Source organism: Podarcis liolepis, assembly GCF_965112155.1.
Source record: "Podarcis liolepis genome assembly, chromosome: 16".
Taxonomy (NCBI): Eukaryota; Metazoa; Chordata; class Lepidosauria; order Squamata; family Lacertidae; genus Podarcis; species Podarcis liolepis.
In genome coordinates, this window is record NC_139567.1 from 9,171,436 (window position 1) to 9,185,550 (window position 14,115).

The 14,115-nt window shown below is 42.1% G+C and overlaps 1 protein-coding gene across 2 annotated transcripts in view; it reads left to right on the forward strand.

The window, feature by feature from the left end:
* The window catches only part of KCNU1 (potassium calcium-activated channel subfamily U member 1), a 103,114-nt gene that overhangs the window by 17,437 nt on the left and 71,562 nt on the right, over positions 1 to 14,115 (forward strand). For both annotated transcript variants that reach the window (XM_083480374.1, XM_083480373.1), the window contains exons 7-14: positions 1,976 to 2,051; positions 2,171 to 2,341; positions 3,779 to 3,870; positions 6,508 to 6,618; positions 7,998 to 8,103; positions 9,661 to 9,743; positions 11,993 to 12,062; positions 12,449 to 12,601. In XM_083480374.1, the coding sequence (XP_083336500.1) occupies positions 1,976 to 2,051; positions 2,171 to 2,341; positions 3,779 to 3,870; positions 6,508 to 6,618; positions 7,998 to 8,103; positions 9,661 to 9,743; positions 11,993 to 12,062; positions 12,449 to 12,601 (862 nt within the window). The remainder of the gene's footprint in view (positions 1 to 1,975; positions 2,052 to 2,170; positions 2,342 to 3,778; positions 3,871 to 6,507; positions 6,619 to 7,997; positions 8,104 to 9,660; positions 9,744 to 11,992; positions 12,063 to 12,448; positions 12,602 to 14,115) is intronic.

Genomic DNA, 14,115 nt, shown 5'->3' on the forward strand with positions numbered 1-14,115 from the left:
AGGACTTAATTTAATTTAATTTAATTAATTTTAATTTAAGGACTTAAGAGGTATCTAAAACGATTTGCACATAACAAAGAGGAGCCTACACAACACAAAACACTGTTCCTGTATGTAGGTTTTATTTTATTTTATTTTTATCTTATATTTTGGAAATGTACATCCAGGGTTTTCTTCCTTTAAATTTTTTGGGGGCCCCAAGGGAGTGGGCCCCTAAGCTATAGCTTGTTTAGCTTATACGTAAATCCGGCACTGGAGAGACAGCACAAAACCAAAGATAAATCAGTGGAGGTTAGACTAAGGACTCCTACTTCCTCCTCCCTCCCTCCCTCCCTCCTTGGAAGTTTGTAAGCAGGGGTTGGATGGCCATCTGTCATGGATGCTTTAGCTGAGTCTCCTGCAGATTGTAGGGGGTTGGGCTAGATGACCCTTGATGTCCCTTCCAACTCTACAATTCTACAATTCTATGATTCTAATTTCTCTAGCAGTCAGGGGCCAGTTAGAGTGTTTCATCCTTGGAGTTCTGTGGATCCAATTAAATTCCACACTGTGCTTGTGGAATGTCCTCCTGACATCACCATGAATCCTGTATAGAGAACTCGTTAGCTGTATAGAGAACTCGTTAGCTGAGGCTGTATACACACAACATGTTGTATACACACAACATTTAATTCTCAGTATCAATGGAGACTACCTTCTATGTAGTCCGCACACAGTCCAGATCTGATGTATATTTTGCCCCTCAAAAGTGCTTCTTGGGAAACTGGTCTCATTCCAAAAATAAAAGCTCAAAGCTCATTGCAGGTGACTTCTGCATTACACTGCAGTTTGTCCTGGCTACAGGTGTGTGTTTAAACACACATGTGCCCAATGGCATTGCACATAGGTCTATGCCAATATCACAATCCCCATTTCCTTCTTGGTTCACCTGGATAGCAAGAATCTAGAATCAAATTAGATTAAAAGCAGCATGTTGAAGATGAGCATGGATGGCTCCTGGGACTGGCACAAGCCTGAGACTGGTCCAAGATCAGCCAACAAATTTTCAGTGGGGATTTGATCCCCGGTCTCTCAGGCTTTATCCCAACACTCTAATCACTACACTGGCTTTCTAACTGAGTGTGGTTTCTTATGTAGTCAAAAGGGCATCATCCATGCATCAGAGGGTCAGGGAAAGCTTTATGATTTGGGAAACAACAACAACTTTAGGGGGGAACCCTAAACGGTCCATTGAGGACTAAACATGCTCAGTGATCACAGAATCCTAGCTGACTGGGGAATGGATGCATAACCTGGGGGTAAGGATGGAATGGTATATCCTGGAAGTGGGTATGGCTGGCTTGCTAGAACCCTGCATACGCTGCACTGCAACATTTTGTTACATGTCCTGCATGTCCTTTGGGAGTCCTACTGTGCATTGGTAAAACACCACACACAAAAAGTGTCTTTATTCAAGAGCACATGCAGTTGTATTCATTGCTTTTTTGTAGTTTTTCATCAAAACACAACTGCAGGTTACTTAAAATGCAATGGATGGGGAGATAAAAAATGAACTGCAGGAACTGAAAGCTATGGCAAAATGTGCTGTGTACAACATATGAAAATTGAAACAGAGCAGTAAAAAAAAAAAAATCTAATGCGTTAGTGCCATTTCGGATGCAATAGCAGAAAACCTGGAACTCTGAAATCTGGAGAGAAATTAAGATAAAGAGGAAAGTGGTATTTTGTTGGGAAATTCATACATACAGTATGTTGTGATTATTGGTGGTTAGTCACTTTGTGTGAACCACAGGCCAAATGTCAGAATGTAAAGCATAATTCATGAATGGATCTATATTTATCTCCAGTTGAATTACTTATGATAGTGGTACAGTGCCCAAGTGGGATTCTACCCATCTGAGTAATGTTAGGAGGAATAAGTAGAGATGACTTTGGCACTTTGGCACTCAGGTCATGTCTTCCCTTGCCGCTTTAGCACTGCAGTCAAGCTGTCCAAACTCCTAGCTGTATCTGTCAGCACTTGTCTCACAGCTGCAGGATTTCTTCATTGGGTACGTAAAGCAATGGCTGCAATGGCTCAGGCTTTTAGGTGAAATTATTTTTTTACACAACATTTTTTTTTCTTCTATTTTAATTAATTTATTCATTATTATTTTTGTTTCTTGCACAGATCGAAAATTCTGGTGATCCCTGGGCACATACTAAAAATTCCCAAAGCCTGACTTACTTTGATTGCTTATACATGATCATGGTAACCATGTCTACAGTTGGATATGGCGATGTGGTGGTAAAAACCTCCTTAGGGCGTTCATTCATCATTATTTTCATCATTGCTGGCTTGGTAAGAAATTTCTTAGCCCTTTCAAATCTGCTCTACGGTCTTCTTCAGAATCCTGTATCTGAGATCTTTAGTTCTACCTAATTTGATGCATTACAGAACAGCCTTTTTTCATTGGCACCTTTAAGTAGCAATTCCCAAGTGCATAAACCACTATAGTAACTCATTTGCCAAACTGACAGATGACATGATGGAGGAGGCCACATTGCTGAATAATCTCAAGGGGAGGACTGAGATTCTCAAAGAGTTCAAGAGGAAAGTTCCCTCCCCCCATTTCCTCAAAACCTTAGTCAGAATTTCTGTCTGAGAAATTTCAGTCCATTAAGTGTGTCAGGTCAATGACATCTTATGTGTACTAGGAAGAGCAGGAAACAGTCTTCTTTTGAATCAGACCAACTCAGCATTGTCTTCACTGACTGGCAGTGACCCACCAGAGTTTCAGGCAGGAGTCTCTTCCCACCCTACCTGATGCCAGGAGTCAGAGTCAAGCATAGGTTGAAACAGTGTCTGTCCCTTTAATTTCAAAGAAACCAAAACAGTACAGACCTTGTGATCCCAGCAACTCTTCCCAATAGGCCTTACTCCAACGAGGTAGCTGTGAGGACTGAAGCTCCCCACCTTCCCACCACTCTCTAAGGCAGGCTTCCTCAACCTCAGCCCTCCAGATGTTTTTGGCCTACAACTCCCATGATCCCTAGCTAGCAGGGCCAATGGTCAGGGATGATGGGAATTGTAGTCTCAAAACATCTGGAGGGCTGAGGTTGAGGAAGCCTGCCCTAAGGCTCCTCCTCTCCAGGGTCTTTCCCAAGCAGCTGCAAACTCCATCTATACACAACCAATCTCTGCTCTGCTCTTTTCATTTCTCTGCATGTCCTAGGAGACCAAGGGGGAGGAGAGCTGGTTGCAGGAAGAGGGGAAATTCCCTGGTTTCTTCCACAGCCTATCTCAACGCTGCCTCTCGGCCAACCTTCTCTCCAGTCTCTGCTGCAGCCTTGGAGTTTGAACTGCTCTCTGCCAAAGTCTCTTCCTCCTCACTAAATCCTGTTACCACTTCTACTTCTGACACTTCCACCTCCCAATCTGCTCCTTCTTCTCCCTCTGAGCACGCATCATCGTCCCACCACCAATCCCCTGGCTCTGAGCCTTCTTCCCCATGGGGTTCCCTTGGGGGTCCCCCAACTGGTGCCTCCCACCACTTCTCAGCATCCAGCCAGTCTGTGATACCTGAAGGTTGAACCCAGAGCTTCCTGCATACAAAGCAGATGTTATACCACCGAGCTGCAGCTCTTCCCAAGACTTCTAAATGTATGGTGAATAATAGCCTCAGTGCTGACATTTATTTTTTCTTCCTCAAACGTCCTTGGGTTTCCTATTTATTTACTTAAGAATTTTCATCCCGGCATTTCATTTAACTGAGCTTGTATATTTCCATTGTCCTAGATGCTTTTTGCAAATTTGGTGCCTGAAATGGTAGACATTGTTGGAAGCACTAAACTACACAAGGGTTCCTACGTGGCTGTGAAAGGCAGAAAGTGAGTAGATTCAAGTTCTCCTTTATTTTAATTGCTAAAACAACAACAGCTCAGAATGAGAAAGTTTAATGTGATTGGTATTGCCTGATCATACTGGCTGCTGTTGAGTAAGAGATTGTGAGTATTGGTTGCCGGTTCATTTCTGAGCCCAGTTCCTGGCACTCCCCTTAATTATAAAGCCCTAAATGACTCAGACCCCAAATATCTGAAAGAACTCCTCCTTCTCTGTGGGTGCTTCTAGGTTGTTCCACCACCCTCATAAGTTTGGGGAGTTGTGGCCAGGGATTGGGCATTTTCTGCGGCAGCTCCTAGGTTGTGGAATTCCCTCCCCACAGAGGTTGTGTCTGGTGCCCTCTTTATACTGTACATCTGCTGAAGGCACATCTCCTTTCCCTGGACTTTCACACATGACATAGGTGTCTTCAGGACCTACCCTCTTCCTGTGACTGTAACCTGCTCTAGATGTTTTAATATTGAATGTTAAATGGTTATAATTCACTCTGGAACCTGCTGGTGAAGGGTAGATGTCAAAAGAATAGCAATTTAGGGCACATAGTGGGGTGTCTTTGCACACTTGTGTCTTCTTAAGCATCCCGCTCTACTCTTCTTCCATACAGCATAGGTGTCTGTTGTAAATGGAGAGGAGGGAAAACCATAATCTTTTTCTTTGTATACGGTTTTATTATACATTTTTTATCTGAAATGTAAGAGTGCAATAAAACAACTTGCATTCCAAAAGCACTTAGTCCACATTTAAGTTTAGTTGTTCTCTCCCTCCAGCCCATCCATCTCTTCCTTAGAGAATTTTAGGTTTCCCGTGAGCATCGTTTTGCCTTCCCAATGCCCTTTCCTAACCACACGTGGGTGTTTTTTCTTGAATTCTAAAGAGATTTTATAAATAAATAAATAAAGTCAAACTGAGGCAAAATAGAGATGTATAAACAAAATGTTGCTAGGATAGAGCTGCACTACTGGGATACAATCCTAGGGACATGAATGGTGAAATCCAAAGCCATGCTGAGCTCAGACCAATGGGGCAGAAGCAAAAGGGTGTGTGTGTGCATTTTTCCATATTTTTATCTTTTAGTGCCTCTCCCCACCAATTTTTCCTCCCATTGCTCCCAAACAGAAAGGAAATCAGTATGCCAATTCCAGGGCTGCTGCATTTCCAACTTGTGATGGAATCACGTAAGGAGAGTGAGAGAGCTGTGGATCCAGTGGCTCTAAAGCCTTTCCCAATCCACCCTGGAATGAAATGATCCGTTTTTGTTCTTATCATCCTTGGAACTGACAGTGGATTCAGCGGCAAAGCAAGCCGATCGGGCGTCTGGAGTGACGTACATGCCCTGCACCCAGGGGCAGGGGCAGCCACCTGCGGGGTGGAGCGAGCTGGGGCAGGAGACTCCGCGGGGCCTCTGAGGAGTCTGCCTGCCTCCCTACAGCTGAGGGGGAGGTGGTGGGCAGACTGTTTGGGCAGCATGGAGCCTGCAGGTGCCCAAGCCACCACGTCACTCCCAGGAGAGACGCGTGGCTCGGGCGTGCTGCAGGCCCCGCGGTGAGTGCCACCCGGCATTTTGTCACCTCCCTCAGTGGTGACACCCGGGGCAACCCACCCCCACCACCCGCCTTCCTCTGCCCCTGCATGGATTGACAAATGTGGAGGAGGTTTTCACCCCCACGATGGAGTAGTCTGCAAGGATAGACCTCCTTCTATGCAGGGCACATTGACAGATCTGCAGTATCTCTTGGGTTCTGTGACATCTTTCCAAGGACTATAGGATTGCTCTCTAAATATGTGATATAATGATTATATCATTAGACGCAACATCATATGAATAAAAAGCCATACATTATATGAATGAAAACATATAATTTCATCAAGATTATTTTTGTGTAGTGTTTTACCAATCTGCAGGTGCACTTTTTGAAAAATCAAAATCTGAGTAAATATCACAGCAAGCAGAAATAGAGTGGGATTCATGGGGAATGCAAAACAGGGTGGATCAAACCAACAGAACGCTAAAGGAATGGAGCAAGGGAAATCTTTTTACCCCTGCTATTTGAACAAGAAATGCTGTTTTCTCTAAATGAATGTAGATTAGGGCAGTAGAATCTTGCTTTCAAATAATGTTTTCTATGCTCTGGTGCAGCATATAAATCGCAAAGCACTGAAGCATAGTTGAGTCCCAGCCTGACAGCACTACATGCAGATGTTTGAGGGTGGAGCAATGTGAAGTACAGAACTTTAGATTTCAACCTACTTTGTCCCTTCATTAAATAAAAAAGTACCTTAGATATTGGTTGATAAAACACAATTACTTTTAAAATAGATAAATAGCAAAATCAATCAATTTTAGACAAGGAGCTTCTATATGCCTACTTGGGAGTAAGACTCATTTATTCAGTGGGGTATATTTGTGTGTGAACATGCATACATCTCAATTTGCAATATTTATTGTATTATTATTTTCTTAAGAATTATCTACTGCTTAATTAACAAAAGCTTCTAAGCAGACTTCAATATAGATTTGGATTGTCTTGGTGGCAGCTACGTTGGTCTGCAGTTTCCTGATTTGTAGTGTTGTGCTACATTTTCCAGACAAGAAAATGATCTGTGGACATTTCTTCTTCCTGCAGATATATTGTGGTCTGTGGTTATATCACTCTGCACAGCGTGACTACTTTCCTAAGGGACTTTTTAGCCCCAGGCTCAGGGCAGGTTGCCACTGAGATTGTCTTTTTGGGAGAGTAAGTATATCACATTGATTTCAATGGGGGAAAAATACATACCATCCAGATTCCTGGAGTGGAAATTGCATTAATTCTTGCATCTACTAGCAACACAACCACCATTCTTAAGTACCTTGCATTGTATGAACATATAATGCTAACCTTCTTTAGTGCTGCACCAAATGTTTCAGGTGCAAGCAAAGCAAAGCACTCAGCAAGTGGGGCTGACAGTCACTATGAAATTGCGGGGGGGAAAACCTATCTCTTACTACTTTATTGAGCAAGCAACACAGAAACAGCCAAAACCACTCTCTTACCTATGGATGCATAAAGTATCTGAGCTGGTACCTGAGTAACATTTCATAAGAAGACACAACTGCACAATTCCTGAGACATCCTTAGCTGTTTTGCCACAGGTCAAAGGCCCAACCATAGGGGGACACTCCCTCCACTTATTTTAGCAAGGATCTCTTTTCTGGGTGACTGACAGAAAGAGGTAGGGTTGGAAGTACTTGAGAAATGCAAACAAAATACTCTTGGTTAATTTTCAATGGGACCTTGCCTTGCTGAAAGGGAATGATGGGTTTGAACTTTTCAGGATGGGCAAAATTATTACTTGATTTAGTACTTGTTTCACTCTTGTTGCTCCAGCTACACACACACACACTTTCTTCCAAGGGTGCTACTGCAGATGTTTAGAACGGTACTGAAAAAGCAAGCATATATTGTTGCACATACCCCAGTATCTGAGTGGTGAGAGACTCCGGGGTGCCCCAGTACTTACTCAAGGTTCAGTTTCCTTGGGATGGAGGTCACCTGAGACCATGATGTTTGTAGCATTTATGGTTTTATTTATACACGTGTACAACCTGAGCATAGGATAGAAGGTCTCACAGCATTAACATTCCAACAGACCTTGCCTCCCCATTTGGTTCCTAGCCCCCCAGGCATACACTTGGATTCAGCACAGCCTAGAAAGTCAAGCCTTTCTCACTAGCTTCCAACCCAGTCAAAACTCAAACACCAAAAACAAATTCCTCTGTCCTATTGTCTTCCTTCATCAGATGACCTGGCATCCAGCCAAGTGGGGGTGGCGGGGCAGGCTTCCCTCCTGAAAGCATAATCAGTTGTCACTTTGGCAAGACATCTCTTTAAGATGCTGATGAGGCCAGCCAAGACTATCACCTTCACAAATGAATTGGTTTAACCAGTTCACTAGTAAATTCTAAGCATCGACACAGAATCACAGGCACACACACACACACACACACACACACACACACACATATATATATATATATATATATATATATATATATATATATATGAATATATATATTCATTCTCAGGAATTGATGGACACCTTCATTCTCTCTGCATACATTTCTCCTATCTAGAAGTGATCCAGGTCTGGAACTGGAAACTATATTCAGATGTTATGCTGCATATTCCACTTTCTTCCAAGGTTCTGTGATGAAGACTGAAGATCTGCAGAGAGTTCAGGTAGGACTTCCTCCTCTTATTCACAAACAGAGTCTAATGGGAGAGTGCCTTAGCTGTGAATTCTCTTTTGCAGAACCAAAGGAATGATAGAAATATGGGAAGCTGCATTATACCAAGTCAGACAATTGCTCATCTAGTTCAGCGTTGTCCATACTGCAGCAGTTGAGGTTCCCAATCTTAACTTTGAAATGCCAGAGATGAGTGTGGTACTTTCTGTGTGCCAAGCAGATTTTATACTACTGAGCGACAGCCCTGCTTGTAATTTGCAGGTGTTTACTGAGTTTGAGTTGGAAATAATCTTCCTGCACTAGGAAAGTAACACTCCATTTTGAGTTGATCCCAAGTCCCTGTGAGTCTGGGGCAGAGTTGAAAAGGAATGCAGAATGAGCAGAACTTTCCCCCAATATTTATCCTGCAAAGCTTGAGTAGTAACTATATGAACAGCCAGTAACTAAGAGTTGAAAACTTTATCAGAACCACGGAATAACTTTTGTTCTGATTCCTGCCTAGGCATAAAAAACACACCACTGTCAACAGCCAGAGTGGAAACTGAAACTAAACCAAAGCATGTGATTTGTTCCTAAGGGGCAATATTTACAGTACAGTATATAGTTATTATAGCTATATTGTAGCAGCAGTGGCTGCTGATTCAGTGTAGATGCTTAGCTAGGTGGGTCAATGGTTTCATCCATTATTTGGCAGCTTCTTCTAGTCCAAGGATGAGGAATCTTTGGCCCACCAGATGTTGTTACACTCAAACTCCCATCAGCCCCATCCAACAAGAATGGAAGTTGGATTCCAGCAACCTCCAGAATGCCACACATTCTCCATTCCTACCCTATTCTGTTGGGAAACATTCACAATTGCCCACTACAGATATTTGCCCTTGCAACTTACCATTCTCTTTATATGAGCGTTTGTTTCTTTAATGTATTGCACAATTGAGCTGAATTTGGATCATGTGAACTGATGGAGGGAGGGTCTGGAAGCAGACATTCACACACACACACACACACACACACACACACACACACACACACCCAAGTGCTACCACACCCTCCCATTAGGTTGTAGGGGTTGTCAGCCTGAGGCTACTGAGAGGAGCTCTGATGCAGCAGTGAAGCTTAAAATCAAGGAGGAAATTTAGAAAAGCAGAGAAGACCTCAGGCTTCACTCCTGAGAAATAATTTCAATATTTTTGTCCTCCCCTGAAAAAGAAAAGAAAACCACCAAAATGTGCTTTTCCAATTTGCTGCTGCCTGTGAATGGAGTATCAAATTGGAGAGGATTACATTTTCCCCAATCCCTTTTCTTAGTTGATGGTGGGAGGGTTGATAAGGGCAGAGAGCAACTCCTATTTGCGAGTCAGGCTCAGCTCAAATTAGAGCCAGACTTTTATTAACAGCAGTGCTTGTACAAAGGTGAGGCTTCAGTCCTGTTCAGATGTAAGGGTGGACTAAGCCCAGCTGAACACAGATTTACTTTAAAGTAAATATGAATAAGATTAGGCTGCCAGCTTACTTCTAGCCTCCCCTCTCTTCTCTTGTTGGGAAATAGATGGGGAAAGCTGAAGCATGTCTCGTCTTGGCTGACACATGTTCTGCCAACCCCTACATCGAGGATACTACTAACATCATGAGGTAAGACAGGGGGGGTTTTTTGCTGGGGGGGTAGTGTTAAGTATAATAGTTTAATTGTACATTGAAATAGAAAATGATTCTCTACGTATTGCTAAAGAGGTATGGGAATTGCCATAGGAGTTAAAGAAAAGCTCTCTGATGGGTTAGTGTTTAACTGTTAAAGTATCTCTGCTCTGCTCTCTCATGTGGTGTTTAACTTTAGATCACATGAAAAACTTATTCAGTTGCAAACAGCCATTTTGAGGAGAGTTGTTCTTTTTCTGAAAGCCACAGAGGACAAAAGATGGGATAATGATTTCTCTTCAGGAGAACATCGCCTTAGGCTGGAATGCAGGCTATGAGAAGGACAGAGCTTTGTTTTTAACTCTGATCATAGTTATTTTATATTTGTAAGAAGCTGAACCTATACTTAGACAAACATGTGATTTTATACAACTTTCTGGATGTAACATTGATTGTTTTGTGTCTGTTTTGGAACAAGTTCTGTTAGTAAAGCTTTGAAACCATAAACCCAAACCATCTTAAAAAATTGTCTTGTAGGTTGCTTATTCTTTCATTTTTTGAATAGGAATAAGCCAGGAAAGACCAGGTGATATGTAGGTTTTCTAGAGCTAAACTCTGCTTTTCAGATTCATTTTTCATGTTGTTATGTAGAGCAGATACAGGCCTACAGTGGTGCCCCGCAAGACAAAATTAATTCGTTCCGCAAGTTTTGTCGTCTAGCGAATTTTTCGTCTTGCGAATCACGAAATCCCATAGGAATGCATTGAAAATCAATTAATGCGTTCCTATGGTCAAAAAAAGTCCAAACAAAGCCAAATTTGGTACAACAAGAGTTTATTAACTGCTCTTTAAAGTCACACATACTGTAAAGAGCAGTTCAAAAATTGAAGGGAAAATAAATCAACTTTATAAACATGACAGAAAAACATTTAAAAATCAACAAAGTGTACAGTACATTTTCTAAGACTCTGGGGGACCACTCGAAGAAGGCTCCTCTTCCACTCTTTGCTTCTTGCTGAAGAACCCCCTCCTCAACTGTTCCCCCAGCCACCCACCACACAGAAATTCAAATCCAGATTTTTTTAAAAAAACAGCAGAGTGGCCCAATGGTCAGAGAAAATCATAAAAATTCCAAAAACAGCCCCACAAGCTCCCAGATTCCTGCAGAAACCTCTCCAGCTGTTCCCCCAGCCAGCCAGCACTCAGAAATTCAAACTCAGGAAAAAAAATTGAAAAAAAAACAAACTGGCCCAATGGTCACAGAAAATCATAAAAATTCCCAAAAAAGCCCCACAAGCTCCCAGATTATCGCAAACCCCCCCACAACACCAAGTCCTTGAATCCCAAACACCCCAACCCAAAATCCAACCCCCCCAAAAAAAGTTTTAAAAGTTTAACTTACCAAATGGATGCAAGAGAAGTTCTGGAAAAGTTTTGGAAAAGCTTCAAAAGTGAGCAAAAGTCTGAGAAAAGGCTGCAAAACCACGTGCTAACAGTTGCTCCTCGAAGTCAAGTCGCAACTGCAGCTGTTCAAGCTAAGCACCCTTTGTTTTAACGGTTTTAAGAAAAAGGAAACAAAGTCGCGAGACGTTTTCGTCTTGCGAAGCAAGCCCATAGGGAAATTCGTCTTGCGAGGCAACTCGAAAACGGAAAAACCTTTCGTCTAGCGAGTTTTTTGTCTTGCGAGGCATTCGTCTTGCGAGGTACCACTGTAGTTCTAGTACACCTGTGTGTGGAGTGAATCACATTAGATTGCTTGTGGAGAATTACACAGTTGTGAATGCATCTATCTATTTATTTGTAAGGAAAACTCTGAACATAGCCATCTTCTTGATCTACCAATTTTGTTTGCTAAAACCTTACTCTCTGAGAAGAATATTTTTAATGGAGGGCTATTCCTTTATGTAAGTCACTACCTGCAATCTGGAGTGGCTGAAATGAGATTTAGGCTTAATACATTAGTGAAAACTGGGTCTCAGTCATCTGTATAATACATACTGTATCAAGATTAAGTATGGAGAAGTCTGTCAATCCTAGTTTCTCTCAATTTTTAATTTTTCCAATGATAAGTTTAGTTTTCACATTGGCTTATGATTTTATTTTTTTTAAAATTAAAATACCCTCAGCATGGATCTCAGAAGCAGAACATTTGAAATAGAATGTGTTAGTGAACATGATTCATTTCTTCTGATTCTGTGGGTGGGATTCATGGTTCTGGAACTACAACTATTTTCTTTTTCATTCAGGGTACTGTCCATCAAGAATCACTTCCCAAACACCAAAGTCATAATACAGATCATCCAGTCGTCTAACAAGGTGGGGCTGTCTATTTATCTGTGGTGTATATCAGCTGCAGACGAATCCCAAATCCTAAACCAAAGTGTGGTAACTCAGAGATATTCTTGGAATGTCTCAGGCACCACCCCAAGTTGAAGTGAGGTTGTTCCAAAGTGTCATGTGATGCCTTAGTGACTCAGACACCAACAAAATGCTGCAAATGAATGTAAAACTATGTGCTTAGAAACCAGTGGTGGGAAAATGTTTCCAGCCTGAGGGCCACATTCCTTTCTTGACATCCTTCCAGGGTGGGTGTCACTTCCTTAGTGGCCACATAGTCCTCCTGATTGTCTGTTTTAATTGGAAACTTAATATTCTGCTGTTTCTCATCCTTCCACATTTCCCCCCTTTTTCACCTGAAACAGGTCTACCTTCCAAAGATCCCCAACTGGGACTGGAGGAGAGGGGATAGTATAATCTGCTTTGCTGAGCTCAAACTTGCATTAATAGCACAGAGTTGTGTGGTGCCCGGCTTGACTACACTGTTGACCAGTCTGTTCATTAGGGAAGACTCCAAGGTAATTCATTTTCCAATTCTTTAATGGGTGTTGAGTTAACCAGAGCCTTCCTTACTGCAGATTTATCAGTACAGCTGTTCCACTGTTTACAGTCAAATAAATAACAGATATATATTTTACAGGTTTGGATATCACTATGGGCTAGGGTGATTCTCCATAGAACCTGCAGCCCTCTAGATAACTGGATAGCAGCTAGGGATGCAGAAGGAATTTCTTTGGTCTGCTTTTTGCAGTGGACTCTCCATACCTGACACTCCCAAACTTACTTGTACAGTGGTACCTCGGGTTAAGTACTTAATTCATTCCGGAGGTCCGTTCTTAACCTAAAACTGTTCTTAACCTGAAGCTCCACTTTAGCCAATGGGGCCTCCTGCTGCCGGCACGCCGCTGGAGCATGATTTCTGTTCTCATCCTGAAGCAAAGTTCTTAACCCGAGGTACTATTTTTGGGTTAGCGGAGTCTGTAACCTGAAGCGTCTGTAACCTAAAGTGTATGTAACCCGAGGTACCACTGTAGATCAGAATGCAACTCCCAGATTATATAATAATATATGACAGTATATTACATTGCACACACACACACACACACACACACACACACACACACACCTCACATCTTTGCTGTCCTCCCTCACTTTCCCCCTTTTATCTCTGTATCACTATAGACACACACAGCTTTTTTGCTGTCCGTAGACTCAACGTACACAGTGCAACAATAGTATATATCAACAGTTAATAAGGTGTAAGTTTGGCCTTGCTAGGCAACAGAGGAGCTTTAGCCTATACATACTGATTTCTGATTTTTACTGCCTCTGAGAGGAATTTTGCTACAGCCAGTGTAATAGCATCAATCTTATTCTCGAGAAGAACATTGACATGAAAAGAGCCAGCAATTCCAGGTTGTTCTGTTAATATTGGATTGATTAGGTGCTGTCTGACCTGTTTATACAGACTACATTATAATAAAATATGCTTCATACATTCAATATCCTGGGAACATGGGCACAGCCTATCTTGGTATGAGACACCAGCCAATCTTCCCCTCAGTACTTCAAATGGCAAAACAGATGGTGATAGATACCATCAAATATATATGGCAATAGTTAGATATGGTCAAATATATATTACTATACAGTGGTACCTCGGGTTACGTATGCTTCAGGTTACAGACGCTTCAGGTTACAGACGCCGCTAACCCAGAAATAGTACCTCGGGTTAAGAACTTTGCTTCAGGATGAGAACACAAATTGTGTGCCAGCAGCGCAGCGGCAGTGGGAGACCCCATTAGCTAAAGTGTTACCTCAGGTTAAGAACGGACCTCTAGAACGAATTAAGTTCTTAACCCGAGGTACCACTGTGTGTGTGTGTGTGTGTGTGTGTGTGTATAGATAGATAGATAGATAGATATACACACACATATACACCATATTTTTCTGTGTATAAGATGCCCTCATGTATAAGACGACCCCTATTTTTTTAATCCAAAAATTAAGAAAATACACTATGCACTATCTG